Source organism: Tachysurus vachellii, chromosome 14, assembly GCF_030014155.1.
Source record: "Tachysurus vachellii isolate PV-2020 chromosome 14, HZAU_Pvac_v1, whole genome shotgun sequence".
In the NCBI taxonomy this organism is placed as follows: domain Eukaryota; kingdom Metazoa; phylum Chordata; class Actinopteri; order Siluriformes; family Bagridae; genus Tachysurus; species Tachysurus vachellii.
Window position 1 is genome coordinate 10,676,788 of NC_083473.1, and position 24,140 is coordinate 10,700,927.

General features: G+C 38.0%; 3 protein-coding genes across 3 annotated transcripts in view; 1 reads left to right on the forward strand and 2 right to left on the reverse strand.

Annotated features, from left to right (window-relative positions):
* Nucleotides 1-24,140, forward strand: part of thg1l (tRNA-histidine guanylyltransferase 1-like) — a 427,208-nt gene that overhangs the window by 29,092 nt on the left and 373,976 nt on the right. The window lies entirely within an intron of this gene.
* The window catches only part of phrf1 (PHD and ring finger domains 1), a 63,225-nt gene that overhangs the window by 20,036 nt on the left and 19,049 nt on the right, over nt 1-24,140 (reverse strand). The gene's annotated exons all lie outside the window — the stretch shown is intronic.
* Nucleotides 19,018-20,996, reverse strand: LOC132856923 (achaete-scute homolog 1b-like). Its single transcript, XM_060886799.1, has one exon. It carries the CDS (start codon nt 20,370-20,372, stop codon nt 19,794-19,796), a length of 579 nt encoding a protein of 192 aa, XP_060742782.1. The 5' UTR covers nt 20,373-20,996; the 3' UTR covers nt 19,018-19,793.

Genomic DNA, 24,140 nt, shown 5'->3' on the forward strand with positions numbered 1-24,140 from the left:
GATGCCTGATGTTTGATGGTGTTTATTTGACAGAATACGACTTACCTTCACATAATGAGCAAAAGGTGTTTCATATAAATGTTTATTATGGGTTTTGCTCAGATGCTAGGTGGGTCCAGATGAAATATATGACTGCATTTATACAGTTGTGTTCAAAATTATTCAACCCCCACTGAAATTGATTGTTTTGGTCGGTTTGACATTGATTATGATCATTCAGTCATCCTGCTTACAATTAAATCAAAGAGGCACATGTAGGTCAGACAAATATAACATAACATTTATAATGAAATAACCACAAATGTCTTTTCTGAGCTCACATCATTATCAGTTTTATTCAACCCCCAAGTGACATTCAATCTTAGTACTTAGTACAACATCCTTTTACAGTTATAACAGCTTTTAAACGTGAAGCATAGCTTGACACAAGTGTCTTGCAGCGATCTACGGGTATTTTCGCCCATTCATCATGGGCAAAAGCCTCCAGTTCAGTCACATTCTTAGGCTTGCGCACTGCAACTGCTTTCTTTAAGTCCCACCAGAGGTTCTCAATCGGATTTAAGTCTGGTGACTGCGATGGCCACTTCAAAATGTTCCAGCCTTTAATCTGCAACCATGCTCTAGTGGACTTGGAGGTATGCTTGGGATCATTGTCCTGTTGAAAGGTCCAACGTCTTCCAAGCCTCAGGTTTGTGACGGACTGCATCACATTGTCATCCAATATCTTCTGGTACTGAAGAGAATTCATGGTACCTTGCACACGCTGAAGCTTCCCAGTACCTGCAGAAGCAAAACAGCCCCAAAGCATGATTGACCCCCCGCCATGCTTCACAGTAGGCAAGGTGTTCTTTTCTTGTTCTTCCTCCTCCAAACATAGCGTTGATCCATGGGCCCAAACAGTTCTAATTTTGTTTCATCAGTCCACAGAACACTATCCCAAAACTTCTGTGGTTTGTCCACATGACTTTTGGCATACTGCAGTCGACTCTTCTTATTCTTTGGGGACAGCAAGGGGGTGCGCCTGGGAGTTCTGGTATGGAGGCCTTCATTACGCAGGGTGCGCCGTATTGTCTGAGCAGAAACTTCAGTACCCACATCTGACAAATCTTTTCTCAGTTCCTCAGCAGTCACACGGGGACTTTTCTCCACTCTACGCTTCAGGTAGCGCACAGCAGTCGAAGTCAGCATCTTCTTTCTGCCACGACCAGGTAGCGTTTCAACAGTGCCCTTTGCCTTGAATTTGCGAATGATGCTTCCTATGGTGTCTCTTGGTATGTTTAACATCTTTGCAATCTTCTTATAGCCATTGCCCTTCCTGTGAAGAGTAATCACCTGTTCTCTTGTCTTCCTGGACCATTCTCTTGACCTCACCATGTTTGTAACCACACCAGTAAATGTCTAGAAGGAGCTGAGTATCACAGTCATTTTAAAGCTGCCTAATTGGTGCTTATTAGGCTTTATTGCTGCTCCCTGATATCCACAGGTGTTTTCAATACCTGATTGAAAACACTTCATTGAACCTCTGTTCTTCAGAGTGGTAGTCTTTAAGGGGTTGAATAATTATGTCAATGAAGAATTCACAAAAGAAACATTTACTACTGTATTACAAAACTAATTGATGTCATTTTAGTTGCATATGGTTCTTTAAGAAGTCCTTGTAGGATTTCATTTTGAATACAATTACAAATGTACACTAAATTCCCTAAAACCATTTACAGCATTGGGGGTTGAATAATTTTGAACACAACTGTAAGTCATATAGTGTATAAGGTTTGGTTATGACAAGTAAGAAAAAAGTATTTTGGGCCAAAGGTTACACATTTATTACATTTTCTCATGCAAATTTCAGATATTTCAGACATTTCAAACTCAGGTCCATGTTATACCAGTAATGTGTTCGCAACATTGTTAAGCTGTGGCTGTTTTCTGGGTTTTAAATTTGAATGAGCTCACCATCATCATACTATGGCAGAATACCATAGTATTAAACCAGATGTGTGTGCTGGCACTGGCCCACCACTAATTTGCTATATGGGTATATTTGCATACTGCATAGTGCTCCTGATATTCCAATAATTGCAGTGGTGAGTAGAGTTCAAGTCTGTCTTGTAAAATATTGACGTTTATGTAACGTAACCTGCTTTATCATTACGATGTGGTAAAGTGCCCAAACATGTCTGTGCTTTTGTTACTCACACTGTTTTATCTTTTTTGATTTAATTTCTAGGTGACTCTAAGCTTATCAAAGGTGCAATATATATTATACTGTATTAACAGTAGTGGTAGTATTAATATGAGCAGGAACGTTGTCACACAGTGTAGATTTGGCTGTATGTAATGTGTATCAGATAGAGATACACATCATCCATTTAAATATCTGACAAATCATAATGTCACAAACACCAGCTATATCCTAAATCCAAAATCCAGGCTTGTTTAATGTTGCTAGCTATGAATTTCACTGGCTATCTTCAAATGATGGTTGAAGACCTACTTCTTTATGAACTACTTGAACTAGAACTTTCTCCTCCATTTGTTGTGTGTATATTAAAAAAAAACTTTGTCTGTAACCTAGTGAACCAGAGCTAATGTAGTCAATTATAGAGACTTAAAAGCACTTTTGTACGTAACTCTGTATAAGGGCGTCTGCCGACTGCATGTAGCCTGGTTTCTCACATCAATAAGGTAATGACAAGTCACTCTTTACAAAATCTAGATACGTAGCCTTGTTACCAGGGGAGTCGTAGCTCAAGTGGTTAAGGTCTTGGGTTGTTGATCGGAAGGTTGGGGTTCAAGCTGCCACCATTAAGCCCTTGAGCAAGGCCCTTAACCCTCCTTGCTCTAGCGGTGCTGCATCACAGCTGACCCTGTGCTCTGACCCCATTCTCCAAAGCTGGGATATGTGAAGAAATAATTTCCCTGTGCTGTATATATATATATATATATATATATATATATATATATATATATATATATATATATATATATACACACACATGTGACAAAACACATAAAGGTTGTTACTTCTTGTTTCAACATTATTCAAAGTAAATCCAAAGCATTTTTGTCACACAGTAACTTGTTAGACAGCAGGTGATTCCACCACTGGGGTATTTGTAACTAAATTTATTGTTGTTTTTGTCTTTTTTTTTTTTTTTTAAATATGAGTGTCATTATATATAAGAAAACATGCATCTGATTCCTCAAAGAGTGTGTTAACCCATCTCACATAATACTTTCGCCTTTTTTACTAGCTTTTTTTTTACTAGCGTGCATCATGTTCTTATCCCTTGTATGGTGTTCATATTTTTTTTGTTACTCAGCCAGTGTTCGTGGGTCTGGCGGACCCACTGCATTTTTGGGTTTTTAATTCAACACAATCAAAAATTCTATGTTAAAATACTCTACAGATGTTTTCTTCATCCCAATTACAAGCAATATAAACAAAAAGAAAATCAAATTTAATCAAGTTATGAGTGGAAAAAAAATCAACAAATTTACAAGGAAGCAAAGTTTTATAAAACTATTGGTGTTTATGAATATGGGTCCCACAGACCCGAACATCATACAAGGGTTAAATAAATAACAGCGTTGAAACCAACAGAGATGATATATAATAATTAGTAAATACTCAAAATGTGGTTAACTAGCATTCATGATAATAAATTGAAGACAATAAAGACATTTTTCTTAATCGATAGTTTACTTTCAATCTTTCATTTGGGCATCATGGTTGTATTTTGTATGAAAACATACTTTCTTCAGATAATAGAGGTAATAATGGATGATGCAACTTTCTGTTGAACATATGGCTTGTGAACACAGTAAAAGTGTTCATGAATGAATAAAACATACACTTTTCCAGAATTTCATACATTTTTGGTTATTTATATGAAACATACATAAGTTGTCTCAAAACACACTTTACTCATGCTTAAAATGTCTTTAGCCTTATTTTTTTTCACATACATACATAATTGTAAATGTCATCAGTGTGACACAAATGGCACCTCAGTCATTAAATCACCCTGTTATCTAGCACAGTTTGCACCGACACTATTAGGTCTGCTAGATATATCAACCATGTTCTCATACACTAAGTCCATTTCAAGTGACAAGATTTTGATCAATTTGATAGCCAAATAATTCACTTTGCAGTTAAGTACATTAAACCTAGACAAAAATGTGTTTTAATCACATTTCTATGTCACTTGACACGTAAACAACTAGATTAAACAAACAACTCCCACACTGTTGACATTTATGAAATACATTGACCTATATTACGTACTCTGGTGCAGCAGTTAGAGTTAATGACTCATAATTCCAAGGACTATGTGGCATCACTGCATGTTTTCACTGTGTCCATATGGAGCTCTGGTTTGTTCCCACCTCCCAAATGCATAACAGTATCATGTCAGTTAGGTAAATGGTGTGTGTCTGTGTGTGTGTGTGTGTGTGTGTGTGTATATGCGTGCGCGCGCACGTAACACCTACTGTACCAGAACATATTCATGCTTCACACTCAGTGCTAAAGGAATATGATCTTGTGTACCATGTTTCTATGTTTCATTATTATTTTAAATTAGAGTTTCAATTTAAATGATTACATTTCATATTTATTTTTGAATGTTTTTCACATTCCTTTTCACTTTTCCCACATGCATGCCATGAGGTTTCTTGTATTTTTTCTCAGACATTTGTTGTTGTTTTTTTTCATGGCATCACTTTGCACGAATTGTCCTTGAATGCATAAAATAAAACGTATAGTATTTACATAGTCACCTGATAAAGTGTGTGAAATCTTTCAGGTTACTTGTTTTGCGTCATTATTTTGTATTTGTTGGCACGTAGTTCACCTGCAGTCCGGACTGATAAAGGACGCAGAAATCCCCGAACAGCAATAAACAAATAGTGGAAAAGTTTAGGCTTACTTTAGAAGAGAAATCCCCTGCTATTGGTTACAGATAGGCGGAAAACAAAATCAGCAAACATCTCGTCGGCCACACGCCGCGTTATCTAACCGAAAATCAGCGCGGTAGATAAGGCTGAGCTCGCGACACGCAGGCGTGAAGGAAACGTGCAGCACCCGTTCAGCACGCACCGCAATCCGATTGGCTACTGAGCCCTGAGCTCGTGCATGCAGGTACATCACCTGTTTCTTCTTATCTCCCTAATGAACGGTGTAAAAGTGAACCTCATTTACACATTTACACGTGGGTGGCTTTTTTAAAAAGATGGATGGAAGGTTTCAAGAATGCACCTCTGCAAAATAAGGGAACTGTAAATGATTCATCAGTTTTTCATACTTTGAGCAGAGTTTATTTTATGCCATCAGTAACTAGTCATGAATATTGTGTCTTTCATGTGCACAAGTGGACTGCAACTAAAGTGTATTAAAGTATTAAAGTTTAAACATAAACCTGGTTACTAGGTTACGTGTCCTCTAGGAACAAGGACAGGTACAATTTACATTCTGATAGTACCATCAGGATACCTTTAGTATGTAGGCTATACACCCTATATATACCAAATTATTTTAAGATATATAATCGGACTATAAGGACCACTGAATTAAGGCTGTTCTAAATGCTAAAAGATATCTAGGATGCAAAAGTTTTATTTAAATAAAAAAGTACCTCAGTGGTACCACAGTGTAGTACAACAAGTAGAGTGTATGGTACGAATTATATATATATATATATATATATATATATATATATATATATATATATATATATATATATAGAGAGAGAGAGAGAGAGAGAGAGAGAGAGAGAGAGAGAGAGAGAGAGAGAGAGACCTGGTGTTTATTCCTTTGCAATTTTCTCTACGACAAGTAATGAAATGAACTCATGACCTATACACAAATTGTGTGAATTCCAAATTGGACAGCTTCAAGAAAATGCAGACTGATCAGCTCATCAAAATTGACAGTTATTACTAAAGCAAACAATCTTTTGTAGAAACAGCAAGTTTTTTCTTTAATGGGTCTACAGTCAGGTTTTAGACAAAAGTGGGTTGTAATTACAGAGACAGGCTACCTGTTTTAGTTCTCACACCGCCCTCCTATTTTAACCCCATCTGTGAACTGCCACTGTGGCATCTGCTCAAGGACCTCCCGGAAGAAAAGAGAACAGATCTGACATTCTTGTAGTGGCAATGAGATTACTTATCTCTATTGTGTTGTGCGACACAGGCTTGAACCACCACAGTCTGACAAACACATGCGCAGGCACACACCGACTAAGAAAAACACACTTCGACTTAAAAGATACAGAGTCAGATGAAGGAGAACAGATGAAGGAGATCATGGGAACTTGCATTTCTTCCCTTCTCACTCGGCTTACAAGGCCCAGTAAACATTCAAAATCAAATGCTTTATAGCGGGCACAATTATACGTATTGATGAGAATGTACTGTGGTACAGGATATGATTAAGTAGGTTAGAGTATTACTGTAAACACACTCACACACCCATGAGCCTTCTCACTTTGTAATAAAAATACCCCAGGTATGAAGAGTCCCATACTGTGAATTCAGTGTTATGTGGATAGAGGACTCTGTGGATATGGAGTATATTCATCAAGTTGTAAAGTACAAGCCTAAGGGCAGTGTCACTAAAATATACAAGACTAGACAAGCCCAGTTTGGACAGACTGCCATCAATTGCATAGCATTTATCATGCAAATATAAACGGTTCAGAAACTTTGGTCCGGGTTGGATTGGTCTGCATCTTTATAGCTGAGAAAAATGACTTTAATGCCACGAGGCCTGGAAAACCACATGGTTCTGTGCTGAAATATGAGTCACACCTTGTGCTTTGCAAAGTTCCTTGTGTATGCAAATTTAGCAATGTTGAAGCAGATAGTCCTGTACATTCCAACAGACACACCTTCCTTATTTAACCTCTTGTACACCCATAAAGCTATATTCAGGCTCCACAGCACAAAATGTGGCATATATTGTATGTTTTTGTAATTAAGTTTACTATTTAATGACACAAAGCTTTGCATCATATTGGGTGATACATTTTAAATATTTGACTATCCTATTACTAATATACTGTGTCCAACAGATGTAGTATTGCATTTAATAAAAAAAAAAAAAGGTAAAATAAAATGCAATAATTCAGCGATATAAAAAGACCTCGGGTTTTGTCACATTCGTATAAACACTAACTCCTTATTGCCAGATCTGGTTTATGATGTCATTATTAATTTTGGTAAGACTAAGAGGTAAATGTCTCCATGAGGATTAGATCTGACCCCAGTGGAAGTCCTCTACTTGCCTCCTGCTTCTTCTGACTAACTATTAGCCAGGCTGTGTCCCAAGTCTTTGTGATGAACATCACACTTAAAAGTGAGTAAAAATTCCACCCTGATACAATATCAGATAGAAGAGCCATTTGTTGGTGGTGTGATTAGATATTGGTGAGGGGGATTTTAAGTCAACACCAAAGCAGGTGCCATGCACATTTACAGCAGCGCTTATGTCTTCACTGCTCTGTGTTTATGGGTAATAAAATCTTAAACCACCAAATCCCCCTCCATTTCTATCCTGTCTATCAGTGCTGGGCAGAGTTCACATCTATAAAGTGTGTGTGTGTGTGTGTGTGTGTGTGTGTGTGTGTGTGTGTGTGTGTGTGTGTGTGTGTGTGTTGTAGACAAATTGGAACTTTTTATCATGAAATGACAATTAAACGTTTCTTAGTCATACATGTAGATTTGCACAAATATGTCGCCTCTTACACTGGTCCTAAATTCTGGAATAGTGTTGTAGAGGACATTAGGAAGGCACTAAAATATACGTATTATACCGGATTAAAACATACTTGTTTGGACTTGGCTTAGTTCCTGAGCTTTTATGACAGAATACACTTTAAGATTCTTTCTTGTTTTTTTTTTTTAATTTTTAATTTCTTAATTTAGCCTTGAAACTTTTCCAATTTAAAGCAGATTGAACTCAAATAAAAACTCCTGGTAGCCTTCATTTATCCTGATTAGATTTTGACTATGCATAGCATTTTTAATAGATACATATGTTATACATTATAAATAGGATGAGATGTTGCAGAATGTATGTCTAGATTTACATACAAACGTAGATTTGCTTTAATTTGTTACAATCACAAACGATCACAATCACAAAAGACAGCATATTTTTTAAACCTTTTAAACTTTTAACATGTGGGATATTATTTGACTATCAAACATTTGGCAAAATCACAATCGAGTCCTTTCTTATGCATAAAGAACTAATGTTTTAGGGCAACGTTCCAGGTTTTTAAAAAACCCATACTAATTTAAGTAGTTGTAATGGCCATAATGCAGCCTATTGATGAAACAGCAGTAAAGAACTCTCACTGTTGGATTCAATTGACACCGCACGTACAGCAATAATTACATGGCCTGACCTTTGCACTTCAGCCTGTAAGAAAGCTTCCCCACCCGGCACCTTCGAATGAGGTACCAATCAGCAGTTCCCTGGTAGGCTTCATCATGCTGTCCCTCTCAAAAATGGAGTGGCAGCTCTCAGCCTTGTGCTTTTGTCAGATAAGACTGATTGGTCCTCCTGGCCCGCTACCTTTAGCACCAGCTTCATAAAGCAGGCCAGTTAAAGGTTCTCATTTCAAAATCGACGTCCTCGAAAAAACTTGGGAACACCTGCTTTTTTAAATGACGCTTGTCCAGGTCTGAAGCACTTTATTGGGTGGTGTTTGGAGCTGGGGTTCAGTCAGGGTGCTGGGGAGCATTTGCAGAAGGAGGGGCAGAGTAGGGAAGTTTGAAGAGGACGCTTTGGCTCTCAGCCATTGTTGGAACAAAAAGGCGACTCTCTTTACATGCATAGCCAGACAGAGAGGACTGTTCTGGCTTCCAGTAAATCCAAACAGGGGGAAAAACACACATACACACAAGGAATAGGCTAGGGAAAAACAAACCATCTTTGAATCAACTCAATCTCCTGACTGCAACATTTCTGTGCTTTTCGCCTCTTCGGTTAATAAGCAATATTTATCTAAATGCCTGAAATCAAAAAGCCACCAACTGCTTGGCTTTGATGCTGTTTGCATTCAATATTGTGTGTGAGTTGTTGGGTAAAGGGATGCTATCCCTCAGCAAACATTTAGAGTGAATAAATAAGTGAGAGTTTGTCCACAAGTGGAGAGAGAGAGAGAGAGAGAGAGAGAGAGAGACAGAGAGAGAGAGAAACAGAGCAGTGCAAGTTCATCTAAGGTAGGCCCCCCAGGTGAAGTGGATTTATATATATAAATCTACTTATAACATGTGTGTTATATATGTTATACATGTGTGTGTATATATATATATATATATATATATATATATATATATATATATATATATATATATAAATCCACTTCACCTGGGATTTATATAAAATAAGTAATTTATATTATATATATATATATATATATATATATATATATATATATATATATATAAATCTACTTATATATATATATATATATAAGTAGATTTATATATATAAATCCACTTCACCTAGGGGGGGCTACTTTAGATGAACTTGCACTGCTCTGTTTCTCTCTCTCTCTCTGTCTCTCTCTCTCTCTAAAACATTATTTTTGTTTCTCTTTAATCAATCTTTGGTAGACAAACTTGGGTGCTTGTGATTGTTGTCTTGGTGTATGACCCATTTTTTCTTGAGATTCAGTTCATGGACAGATGTTATGCCATTTTCATTTAGAGATCACTGGCATAATTCTGAATTTATTGTTCCATCAATAATACAGGCCCAAAGCATGACCCTACCACTGCCATGTTTCATGGAAGGTATAAGGATCTTATGCTGGAATTCAGTATTTTCCTTTCTACAGAATTAATGCTTCTCATTTTAAAACAAAAAGTTTTATTTTGGTCTCATTATTTTCCCAATAGTCCTCTGGCTTTATCAAACGTCATGGGCAGCAGTGTTCTTTTTGGAGAGTAGTGGCTTTCTCCTAGTGGCAACTTTGTCTTGTACAACAAGACTGTTCAATGTTCAGCTGAAGACAGACTCATGAACATTAACATAAGCCAAAATAAAAGAGGTGTTTAGTTGTTTAGATGTTACCCTGTATTCATTTTCTGACCCAACAGACTATTACATGTCTTGCTTTTGGAGTGATCATTGCTGGATGACCACGTCTAGGAATGTACCACTGGTCGTAAATTTCCTCAATTTGTACAGAATCAATCTGACTACAGTTTTTTGGAGTCCAAAATCTTTAGAGAGGATTTTGAAACCTTTTCCAGCCTGATGAGCAACAATAACTCTTTCTGAAGTTTTCAGAAATCTCCATTGTTTTTGCAATAATCCCAAAAATTACCAAGTATATTTGTTTGATTTGTATGGTTGGGTTCACTTTGTCTGCTTTTGGTGAAAATCTAACGTTGTTTTGGGTCATGTTTATGCAGAAATATAGAAATTTCTTTCAAACAACACTCCAGACTACTAGACTTATGTCTAGTACATGCCACTCTAACTTTCTTTCAGTCTTGCCGTCCTTCCTTTTACTCCCCCTCTCCCTAAGTATTGTGTGGTTCTCTGGGCAGTTCGTCTCTCAGCATCATTAAACGCAGGCCTCAGCCTTTGGCCGGATCAGGATAATTAACTGGAGAGGTCACAAGCTAATAAAATGAAAAGAGCCCCAAAATGGTGCTCGCTAATCCGTCCTATAGCAGTGTTTATTGAAATGGGCAAAGACAGTGGGGTTGGGGCCCAGAAAAGAGCAGTGGTTGTATCATCAATAACTAAGAATGATGGGAAAAATGAGACACACATGTTTTTTTTTTTTTTTTATGTTTTTTTGATTTGGATGCATTTATGTATAAAATGCCAAATTAGGAGGTTGACATGTTTGGTATATTTAAATGAAAAGAAAACAATTTTGGTGACACCATGTCAAGGGAAAGGTACAGCAATAAAATTCTGTTCATTTAATACTTCCATGTATATTTTATGTAAAACCATTTTATGCCGAGGATCTCACCTGAATACTATAGATATTCACCTTATAAGAACTGCTGCTGTAATCCTAAACACTGTTCTGTGCTCATTTCCACTACTCGTATTCACAGTATTCATGCTAAAGTTCTGTTCACCACACTTTATAATGTTTGTCTTTACTGTAGTATAACTATTTAAGGTAATGATTTATAAGCTCATTATACTGTCTTTCCCAGAAAAGAATGGGTTCCATTTTTGGTCTGGTTTTTATCAAGGTTTCTTCCTCATGTCATTTTTCCTTGCCACCATTGCCTCTGGCTTGTTCATTAGAAATCTAGATCTCCATCAGGAATTCTGTACAGCTGCTTCATGACAATTCCTATTGTTAAACGTGCTTTTGAAATAAAATTGAATGAAAAATGAGGTGGTCTGAAATGTTCCAACTACAACATCTTCTTTATGAAAAACTCTAACGAATTCTTTCATCTTCAGTAATTGCTTTATCTTGATCAGGATCACCGTTGATCCACCCTGCTGCCATTTTTGCTAGTACAAATTCAGATTTATACTTAACAGATTAATCAGTAAACCAAATCACTTTGATTGCTTAGACTCCAAGGTTCTTAAATTTAGCCTGGTGGCAAGATGCACTGACATGGTGCTGATCTTCAAGATGTCATTACAAATTAAGGACAGTATTGAATTTTTTATGAATATGTTACAATGAACATCTGAGTTTTCTGTATGCTATTAATCTTCTTTGTAAAGTACATACATGTTAAAATATACATAATGTATATGCAAATATAGCCTACACAAAATGATTTTATAGGAAAGTAATTAGGCAATATTTTTAATTAAAGTTTAATCTGGTTTGTGCTCCTTTGTTTTGGCAGTTACAAGCCCTGATATATCTTCTATACATAAAGATAAAACTTCTTTAAATGTTCCAATTTGCATCATCAGTAATATGACTTCTGTGTTCCATGTATGTCTACCACCTGTTTTTTTAACACCTATTTATATATTTTTCCTTGTTTAGATTTTGTATGTGTTACAGTAATGTTCTGTGTGCACACTTTCTCCAGCATAAAAAATGAATAATCTTGTATGTGTAAGCATTCTTGCAATAAAGCACATTCTGATTTTTTCTCATTTTTAATACCAGTCCAATAGTTTGATGTATTAAATGTAAAGGCTTATGTAAAAACCGAAGACATTAACATCTTTATGATAACTAGCAAACAAAACAGTGTGTGTTAAGTTATTAATAGTGAGAGGATATATAAGTTCAGATGTTTGTATTTTTCTTTATGAATGTGACATGAACTTCAAAACTGCTTCCAACCTCTTTCATATACTCTGAACAACTTTTAGATCTTCCCAGTTGTAATTTTATATTGACATTTCTGTTAAAACTGTCACACACTTTAGATGGTTATTTTTATTTTCATTTTTTTCTTTTGTTGTTTCTATTTCATATACTGATTTATCTGTTTTATTAATTTTGGAATGTTGCAAACACTACGGACGAGATTTATTTTCTAGGCCAGTTCTGCTAGTAATTTTATCCTAATTTTTGTAATTTAATACTAAGACATTTTGTACTTAACTGTAACAAGCTCTTAGTTTAAGTATATGTTTTTTTGTAGCCATGGGCACTGTGTAAAATAGCTCCTAATCTTCCTGTTCTTATCATTTAAAGATTAATAAAAAATCCTGCCAAAGTTCCAACACTATGAGCTATCATTAGGCTGATCATTAAGCTCACTGTCAGAAGAGCCTAACAAGCATCCAAATTAATGAAGCTCAACTATCAGTTGTGCTGGGCAGAAATACCCTAAAAATCAAGAATGCCACTGAGAAAAGGAACTGGAGATAAAATGGGGCAAAAAGTGCGAGTGGCACTGAAAAGTGAGAGAAGTAGAGTGAGGGGGGAAAACCAGGGGAGGGGACAAGGAGAGATTAAAATTGTTTGAATTGAGTGCACGCTTGGCCTATTCACTTGGTATTCTGCTCAAATCAAGGCTTTTGTTCAGGCCAAAGTAAAGTGGCGTCAATCATCTCGACCTGGTTTTTGTGTGGCTGAAGTATTTATTATGAATTTTGCAGCCACAATGAGAGCCCCAACCCTTCTAACTGAATTTAGAATCTGCCTCCCATATTAACCAAGCCGGAAAGGAGGAGAGAGATGGGGTAGACCGACAGACAAATTGATGGAGAGATGGAGAATTGTAGGCCTTGTAACACATATAGAGAGAAAGAGAGTGAGAGAGAGAGAGAGAGAGAGAGAGAGAGTGTGAGAGAGAGGGGGGGGGGGGAGGAAAACATGGAGAAAGACAAAAATAAAAAATAGAGATAGAAGTTTGCTACAACCAAGTGACTCGCACTCTGGAACCACATCAAAGTGTCAGAAATGTCCAATCAGATTTGTCTTACAGGCATTACATGATGAATATTGTGCAGCCATGGCACAAAAGGGCTTTTGTAGGGGCCTGGAGCGGAGGCCATTCATGGCCCCAAACAGACAGCCAGAGTGGAAGTAAATGGCCAAAAGGCCCTCACCGAAAAAAAAAAGCAGCCAAACTTGTGCAGCACAATGGTCCATGCAAATGACAGCAGGCCCTCCCACCCCTCATGGCTCACTGAGAGAAAGACAGAGAGAGAGTTAGGTCGTCTGAAGTTTAGAGCTCCTTTTAATTCTGCAAAGAGGTGTCAGTTGAAAGTACTAGACTAAGCACATTCAAAACCCTTTTTTATTTTATTTTAAAAAAAATCTTCTTTAGACATAGAAGTCCACTGACTTTTTTGTCAGCATGGTCAGCCAACCCACAGTGTTGCAGAATAAAGATAAGCTTTCTCCTTAAAATAGAGCGATAGAACCTACTGAGGCTGCCTGACATTAGTCAGTATTAGAAGGTATAATAAAAACCTGGCACAGGAAAGAAAGCCACTATGCACCTATTTCTTCTGCAGGAGCAGGTGTAGAAGGTCCTTTTGAAACCCATCACCAAGATATTAGATAGTATTATCAGGAATAGATTGATGAACCTATAATGAGACGATTCAATTTATCACTTGATAAAGTAGTGTTTCATGGTTCAAGGTTACAAATATGTATGTACACATTTGACAAAATCATAGAAGAGCTTCATCTCCATTAAACCTGGGGTGTGTGTGGTGTGTGTTTTCACTGATACAGGTATGTGCTAAGATATGTTGTAAAGTGTTTCATTGGGGTGAAAAAAGCCTCTTCAGACCATTTCTTAGTGCATGTTTTGGCTAACATCTACTGAATGCAACACACACTGATTGCATCCTCCTACAAACACTGTCAAAATGAGGACAGGAGGCATGAGGCAGGAATACACCACTCCATTGCAGGGCACCATGTAGACATTCACTCATTCATTCATTCACACCTAGAAGCACACTAAGTTCCCACAAGGGCACTGGGAGTAAATGTGAAAATCTATACAGACAGCAAATAGATATAAATTTAGTGACCCTGGGACTGTGAGGTGACAATGCTCCTGGCTGAACACATTATATACTTAATATTTACTTTCATCATTTATCAGGATTTATCATCATATTAACATCTTCTGCTTCTCTACTTCTTCGTCTTAATGGTTAAACTAAAATGTGGAACAATAAATATTACCCTGAAAATATGATAAATATTGTTTATTATTGAACTTTACAAATGGCCATAAATTCACTGCAGAGCAGGTGCCCAATTAAATGAAATTTATATAATAAAATAAGAGCCAATCACAGCATAAGCCAAACAGAGCAGATAATGTGATTAAGTCATTTGCCTGGATGAAATACAGAAGATGTTTTGCCTATGTTTTTATACTATGTGTAACAACAAAACCATTTTAACTAGAATAGCATATAGGTTACTTAAACAGGCAATTACAGTCGTATGCAAAAGTTTAGGAACCCCTGACAATTTTCATGATTTTCATTTATAAATATTTTGGTGTTTGGATGAGCAATTTCATTTTGATCTCTCAAATAACTGAAGGACACACTAATGTTTCAGTAGTGAAATGAGGTTTATTGGATTAACAGAAAATGTGCAATATGCATCAAATAAATTTGGGCACCCCAACAGAAAAAAATTACATTAATATTTAGTAGAGCCTCCTTTAGCAGAAATAACAGCCTCTAAACGCTTCCTATAGCCTGTAATGGGTGTCTGGATTCTGGATGAATGTATTTTGGACCATTCCTCCTTACAAAACATCTCCAGTTCAGTTAGGTTTGATGGTTGCCGAGCATGGACAGCCCGCTTCATATCACCCCACAAATGTTCAATGATATTCAGGTCTGGGGACTGGGATGGCCATTCCAGAACATTGTACTTGTTCCTCTGCATAAATGCCAGAGTAGATTTGAGCAGTGTTTTGGGTCGTTGTCTTGAAATATCCAGCCCTGGCGTAACTTTGTGACTGATTCCTCAACATTATTCTCAAGAATCTGCTGATATTGAATGGAATCCATGCGACCCTCAACTTTAACCAGATTCCCAGTACCGGCACTGGCCACACAGCCCCACAGCATGATGGAACCTCCACCAAATTTTACTGTGGGTAGCAAGTGTTTTTCTTGGAATACTGTGTTCTTTTGCCACCATGCATAACGCCCCTAGTTATGACCAAATAACTCAATCTTTGCTTCATCACTCCACAGCAGCTTATTCCAAAATGAAGCTGGCTTGTCCAAATGTGCATTTGCATACCTCAAGCGACTCCGTTTGTGGTGCGTGTGCAGAAAAGGCTTCTTTCGCATAACTCTCCCGTACAGCTTCACCTTGTGCAAAGTGCGCTGAATTGTTGAACGATGCACAGTGACACCATCTGCAGCACATTGATGTTGTAGGTCTTTGGAGATGGTCTGCAGGCTGTTTTTGACCATTCTCACCATCCTTCTCCTTTGCATCTCCAATATTACGTGGCCTGCCACTTCTGGCCTTAACAAGAACTGTGCCTGTGGTCTTCCATTTCCTCACTATATTCCTCACAGTGGACACTGATAGCTTATATCTCTGCAATAACTTTTTGTAGCCTTCCCCTAAACTACAATGTTGAACAGTCTTTGTTTTCTGGTCATTTGAGAGTTGTTTTGAGGCCTCCATGTTACCACTCTTCAGAGGAGAGTCAAAAAGAATAACAACTTGCAATTGACCACCTTAAATACCTTTTCTCATGATTAGATGCACCTGTTTATGAAGTTCAAGGCTTAATGAGCCACCAAACCAGTTGTGTGTTCCAATGCTAAGTAGTTACAGGTATTCAAATCAACAAAATGGCAAGGGTGCCCAAATTTATGCACCTGTCTAATTTCGTTTTGATCCATATTGAACATTTTCTGTTAACCCAATAAACCTCATTTCTTTACATACAAGCCTTTACATACTGAAATATTACTGTGTCCTTCAGTTATTTGAGAAATCAAAATGAAATTGCTGATCCAAACACACAAATATTCATTCATTCATTCATTCATTCATCTTCTACCGCTTATCCGAACTACCTCGGGTCACGGGGAGCCTGTGCCTATCTCAGGCGTCTTTGGGCATCAAGGCAGGATACGCCCTGGACGGAGTGCCAACCCATCACAGGGCACACACACACACTCTCATTCACTCACGCAATCACACACTACGGACAATTTTCCAGAGATGCCAATCAACCTACCATGCATGTCTTTGGACCGGGGGAGGAAACCGGAGTACCCGGAGGAAACCCCCGAGGCACAGGGAGAACATGCAAACTCCACACACACAAGGTGGAGGCGGGAATCGAACCCCGACCCTGGAGGTGTGAGGCGAATGTGCTAACCACTAAGCCACCGTGCCCCCCACACACACACAAATATTTATAAATGAAAATCATGGAAATTGTCAGGGGTTCCTAAACTTTTGCATATGACTGTACATACAGTAAACATTTTCTTGCTATATATAATGTGTCAGCCCCCTGTCACAATGCATATCAGTGGAAAGAAATCAACAAAGGATAACCACTGACCAGATATTATCTTGGTGGTGGATGATTCCTAGCCCAGCAGTATCACTGAGGTTTTTATACATACTTAGTTGCTACTTAGTTAAAGACTACTACCTTTTGCCCTTTGACACTGTATTTGATTCGGTACATCTACCATTCATGTACATTTTGAAGGCATGTAGTGACTGACTGTTCACTTTTTTCACACTTTACTTTTTACACTAAACCAGTGGTTAGAAGGCATCAAATCCAAACCTCACCAATGTAAAGAAAAGTAACCTTTATATAATGTCAACTTGGACCAAACGTGTTTTAATGCTAGAGAGCTCAGAAATATAAAATGATATCTTAGCAAGATGAATATAAGTGAAATCAACTGTTCTTCTTTATTAGGTTGCTTTGTAAACAAATATAAGATTATTTAAAGTATTTTTGCTCGTTACAAGATGGAAAATGTCGTAATATGTTGGAAGACAATTTTGCTTGTTTAAATTGTTTATTATGCCAAATAATCTCCCAATAGAAGAAGATTTTATGTTTAAGCTTGAAATTACTAAATATGTCTAGAAATAGGCTTCATGGTCTTATGTTTGTGTATAATAATCTCAGAATGAGAAAGACTGAAGATCTGAAGAATGAGTATAATGTTAACATAGTTGGGTTATGTTCAGATCCTATTTGGAATTCTGTGGATGCAATTCTGTAGAATTAATTTTACAGGTAAAACAGTCCCTGGTTAAAGTGTTGAGAACGTTAACAAGCTTAATGAGTCTTTTGACCATTTTTATTACAACACCACCCTTGAGTGATTATATATTTAATATATCTTCCTAGTGATGGATTTGTAAATATAAACAGATACATTATTACTGCCATAAATCATTTGCTATTTTTTAACACGTCTACAAGTTCACAGCAATGAGACTGGGGCGCAATAACCAACAGCAGTCATCAGTACATACTGGTCACTAAGTGCAGGCATTTGCAGGCACCTTGCACCTGCTCACAAAAACATTAGTGTATGTGGAGGAGTAAAGGGGGTTAAAAGGATGGTGTTGGGCTTCGTGTGTGTGCTGACTGAGATTTCCAATAAAGATTTTTTTTTTATTGTTACAAATAAAATTATCTTTTTAGCAATATGACAGGTTTTGGTATGCATAAATTACATTGCCAACATGATAAGTAGTCGTCATCATCAGTAAATCGTTCATTATAGTGCACTGGACCTTTACATGGTTTGATATTTAGGGTAACATGCCATTTTGATGTAGGCCACTACTCCATAACCCAGAATTTTATGTATGAGAGCATGTGGGGCTGGTAATAGAACTAACCCTCTTTTACAAGGTCATGATGGGAAGTTCCGTCCCTTTTATTACTCTCATTTCAAATGCAAATGCCGGAAGGTGAAATTTAAGTAATTATTTCATTCCACTGACACCAACGTTTGTTTACAATGGATGAGTGCTAAAATATAGATAATGGCCTACTAAAGTGTGCACAAGAGTACATTACACTCCTAGTGAGAGTCTAGTCTTTCTAGTAAAAGTAAGGGTTTTGGCCCAGCACCCCTCTCAAACCCTACCTTTCATGTTGACCTATGAGTCATTATTTCAAAGACCTCAAGGGTAAAATAATCCATCTCCATAGTGTCTAGTGACATGAATTTATACCTGAAAGGAGAATTGGATCATTCCAATTTCAACACCATTGATCATTCATCCAGAATCTTTGTTCTAGACATTGTTATAGACTTTGCCTGATGTATGTCAAGCCAAAGTCTTACATATGCATAAACAGGCCTAAACCATGAGGACGGTTTGCTGTTAATTATATAATTGCATATGAAAGTTCATATGTGATTTAAGTGACAAACTGACATGGCAGCTCATATCTGTGATGATAAAGTAGCAAAGTTCAGGATGTAAAAAGGCAGCTCTTATGTATAAATAGAATGAATTTATTTTATATATATATATATATAAAAAACATTTTACACAAAATACAGCATATCTGTTAAATCACGTATATGTACAATTTCTTAGTCTACAGAAAGAGAGAACAAGTGCATATATTGTAAAATATTTCCATACACGATGCCCATTAGCAAGGAGCATCATGTCTAATCAGTAATATGTTCTATGGCATTCTATTCAGTGTTAAAAGCAACAACGTATGTTTCAACTAATTCATTTACAACATGGCCATTGTCACTTGATGTAGTGTACTATTGTTTGTTGTTGTTTTGCTCGGCATACAAAAATAAATCTTCATTTTTTTTAACAATACAGCTTATAGTACAAGTTTCCATTTTTAAAAAAACGTTCAGGTCAGCATCTAGTTAAATCAGCAGAGACACTAGATATTCATAATTCTGTACTAAATTCTAGCATTCCACCAACATTCCACCTGCGCATGCGCAGCATCTTCCCATGTGCGCCGCGTGAACGCGCGCATTTGAATCAAAACAGTGTCCCACAAAACAGGCTGGTTGAAAACGGATAGCAAGTGACATACAACAGAAAAGTCCATAATTGCACTTTTAAACATTTTTACGTCGAGTTTTAGTCCGTCATCCCATCATTAAACGGAGAGAGAGAGAGAGAGAGAGAGAGAGAGAGAGAGAGGTTTGCCGATGGTGTTGCGAGGCGAAACAAACTTCATCACCTCTTAAATCCTTGTCTTGTGCTCTGCAAAGCTCGTAGGTTCTGTGTTGATGCTGACATTTGTACTGTCACCACTGAGCAGGAAGACGCATGCATGCGCGCTCGGTTTGAGTTTCTGATAATGAGCAATGCACTTCATCAGTATCTGTTAAACCATGTCGTGAAGTCCAGAAGCTCTTGCTCTTCGGAGCTCAAATGCTCGTATGTTCCGTCGTCAGATGAGTAAGATGAATGTGGCGACTCTGGATCCGCGGAGTAGCTGTTGGACAGGGTTGGAGAGGGGACCCCGCACTGAAACGCGGCCGAAATGGCATCGTGTTCGTCCAGGAGTTGCTGCAGAGCGCGAATGTACTCCACCGCTGACCTCAAGGTTTCTACTTTGCTCATCTTTTTGTTGGCCGCACCGTTCGGGACGTGCTGACGCAAGGTTTGAAAACCCATGTTTACTTGCTTGACACGGTTCCTTTCTCTCTCGTTGCGTCGCGCCACGGCGACCGGTTGCTGCTGGGGGATGTTGTAGCCCAGACCAGTGAAGCTGAGCCTTCTCTTGCAGCGCAGCAGTTCAGGAGAGTTGGAGCGCTGTCTCTTCAGCACTTTGCTCCTGCTCTGGCTCTGGGTCACGTTGGAGAGCGCGCACTCTTGTCGTCTCTCTGCGCGTCCGATGTGGCACTGACCCTGTACCAGCTGTGTCGTTGGCATACTGCTGGTAGTCTCCATCTCGATCTTGGGGTACGCCAGTGCTGACCTGTACAACGATTCCGAGACTATGAAGAAGAATAAACAAAGTGGCTACGAAAAACTTTCGCGTGCCTTTCGCGTGTGTGGCCAGTTCTCACTGTCGAAATGTCCAAGTATCTACTGGCCACCTACCAGAGCTCGATCTGATATAAACTTTGGCAGCACTCGGCCCTTTTTCAACACGCGTCCGACACCCCACCCCCTTAAAAAGACGCACGCTCGTGTGGGAGTCCCCGCCCCGCTGCGGGATTCTTGAGCTGTGGCTCGGCGGCCAGGCGCGTGGCTGCACGGGGCTCAATAAACAATCCGTCGCTTTCACTGCGCCAGCACGCGCTGCGCTCATTTACATCCCAATATCTGTAGCCTGAAAGCCCATTGGTGGATGCAAAACGCTTTGCAAACTAGCGAGAGAGAGAAAAAGAAATAAAAAGAGAATACTTTTTGGTGCTTTGAAATGCTTTTTTTTATTTAACAATGTGCCCATTGGCAAGAATACAATTTATCGGTTTTTCCCACTTCCCCTCCCAGTCCCAAGCTTTTTAAATCCGAAATACCAAGTAGACTCCGTGGTATCCAAGGTGCTGCCTGTTAATAGAAAATGAATGCCAGGCGCCTGGCCGAACGTGTGCCCTTTGCGTATTTGCGCGGTGCAAACGGTGCACCTAAAATTTGTGAGCACACATTTGTGACGTAAGACTAGAGAACACAAAACAGAAACCAGATTACAACCACACATGGGTAAATTATGGGTTGGAAAAATGCTACTAATGCACATCTACATCTTATTAATTAGTGCCGCCTCTTAGTAAATGTTTGTGTTGTCAGATTGCGTGTTGTCTATCTTACCATGGATTAACCTATTCTTTATTAATATTTCTGCGCAACCCACAAATTAATTAAAATGTGAAAATATTATTTTTATTCAGTGACTGCAAACTAAGCGTCCTGTCTCTAAATTCTAAAGAATTTGTGGAGTGTTTAAAGTTTGTAATTAGTTTGTTGGGAAAAATGAATACTTTAAATAACATTAAGGTTATTTATTGAGTAGTTTTCTTTACCACCAAAACTATTAACCCACAGTCACGAGGACTGGTTATACACAGCACAATTTCAGGCTTTTTGCATCACACACCCACTTCTTTACGTTTTCCACATTTGCATATAACAAACAGTGGCTGCTTAAATACAAGATAAGTGCTTTTACTGTGATCATTTCATAACTACAGCATGATAGTAAACGTAATTCAGAAGATCATCTTTCACTTTTTCCGCAGGAAGACATCAAACATTGCCTTTGGATGAACTGAATAAAAGAGGTGTCTTGCGACATCTACTGGCTCCTATTGGTAATGTAGTTTCACTTGACTTTGGCTCAGAAAGTGGCTTGAACCCCTTGAAATTCAGAGTAGACCGATCAACCATAATATTAAAATCATTGGCAGGTCAAATGAATAACAATGTTTATTTCAATACAGTGGTAGCTTTTAAGGTGTAGGATATATTTGGCATCAAGAAAGCAGTCAGTTGTTTAAGTTTATGTTTTGGAAGCAGGAAAAATGGGTAAGTGCAAGGTTCTGACCAACGACAGACTCTGATAGACAACTATGACAGGAAGGTCAAACACACAATGCATTGTATCGGCCTGCATAGCCCCTAAACAGGCAGAGATTCCGTGCTAACTCCTGTCCAATGTGAGCATCAGAACTGGATGATGAAGCAATGGAAGAAGGTAGCCTGGTCTGAGGAATCACAATTTGTTTTACATTATGTAAAATGGTCAGGTGCATGTGGGTTGATTACCTGGAGAAGAGATTTTGGGTCTTGGCATTTGTGTGGATGCTACATGTACCATCTACCTAAAGATTGAACAGAACAAGTACATACCTTCATGGAAACAGTATTCCATAATGGCTATAGCCTCTTTCAGCAGGATTACACAACCTGTATCAATGTAAAAATTGTTCAGTAATGTGTTGACGATTGTAACAAAATGTTCAAGTTGTTGACTTGGCCTCCAGATTTCACCAATCTCAATTTAATCGAGCATCAGTGGGACAAACAAGTCTAATCAGTGGAGGACTCACCTGGCAACTTAGGATCTTCTGCTATCGTCTTGGTGCCAGACACCACAGCACTTTCAAAGGTTTTGTGTGGTCCAATGCCCAAAAGGAGGCACAAGGGAGACCTTCATAGTAGTATGCAGATAATGTTATGGCTGATATATACACACTTACCAAATCAATGGAAACTACAAAGCAACATTAACTTCCTCCCCCGAGATTCTGAATCATTTATTGTTACCATTATACTAAAGGGGCTACTTTTTTAGAAAACCCCAGCACTGCCAAGTTACCATTGTTAACCTTCTCTCTCCATGGGTACTTTCAACCAGATTCATATATAGTATGTGTATGTGAGAAAAGAGCTGTTTCTGCTGCTTGTAACTATGCATTCATTTTTTAACTAGTCTAATTTTAGTCGCCCTGCAGAGGGAGGTAGAAGTCTAGGACCAACCAGTCGAGCAAGTTTGGTTCTCTACATTGTTTTTTTTTTTTTTTTTTGTCAGGTCAGCATTTGTGCCACTCCTACTTTGGACTCCAGCCACTCAGCTTTTTACACGAGTGTATTAACAGAAAGGTTGTTTTCTCACAGATATAAATGAAAGTATAAAATTGCAGCAAAAATTAACAAATGAATTTTAGGTACTTCTTTGGTACTTTCCATGGAAAATAAAATATGTTTGCTTATGCTGTAAGTTCTGTTGTAAAGAAGTAATAAAACCAAGCCCATATTGATCATGAGGCCAAGTATCTATTTAGTTGTTTAGGGCCTCAGAATTGATGGATTCTACACTAATACCTCAAATAGTACATATGCAGCCTTGTATTGTTATAACATTCAAACAGGTTAGTTGATTTTGGAGCAAAAATGTTTGACTGATTTTTAATGACTAAAATAAATAAAATAAAATAAATCCTTCTTTTGCATGTTTAAATAAAACTTTAGTCTGATTTCTTTCTTTGACTCTATACTTCTCTATACTGATACAGAGTTTTGCATATGAGAGAAAGGGGATGTGAGACTTGTCTAATACAGTGATGCAAAAGGGGGACCCCAGGGGTATCTTGTGCGTGTTGAGGACAGCCACATGAATGCTGGACAGCACTTCCAGTGAGCTGTAAGAGGGAAGTGCACCAGTAAGAGTGAGATTCATTTCCTTTTTCCTCAGATTAATATGGAAGATGCACATTCACAGATCTACTGGTGAAAGTGTGCAAGGATTTCCTGTAGGACTGCAGTTACGTGGAACTACATTCACCACTCATGTCTTGTGGTTGGAAAAACAAGTTGAATAAAAGGCTCACGTGGCGAGAATCATGTTTTCCCCCGAACGGTGTACAGATATATAGAGACGGAAGGTCACACCTGTTGCTGAGACAATATGGAATAGAAACTGCTGTGTACTGTATACACACACACACACACACACACACACACACACACACACACAAACAAACACACACATTTTTGTGAAGTCATTATTTTCTTAATTTACATTGGATTAAAATCCAAAGACGTGATAAAAGCATTAAGTCATGTTATCAAGATTCAGGATTTGTTTATCTGTTAAAAAACTATTACTAGAATTTGAATAATTATTAGTTATGTTTCTAAACCACAATTTAAAAAAGTATATTGATGAGAGACTGGTGGATTTGGGCTATTGATGATTATTGATTTATACAA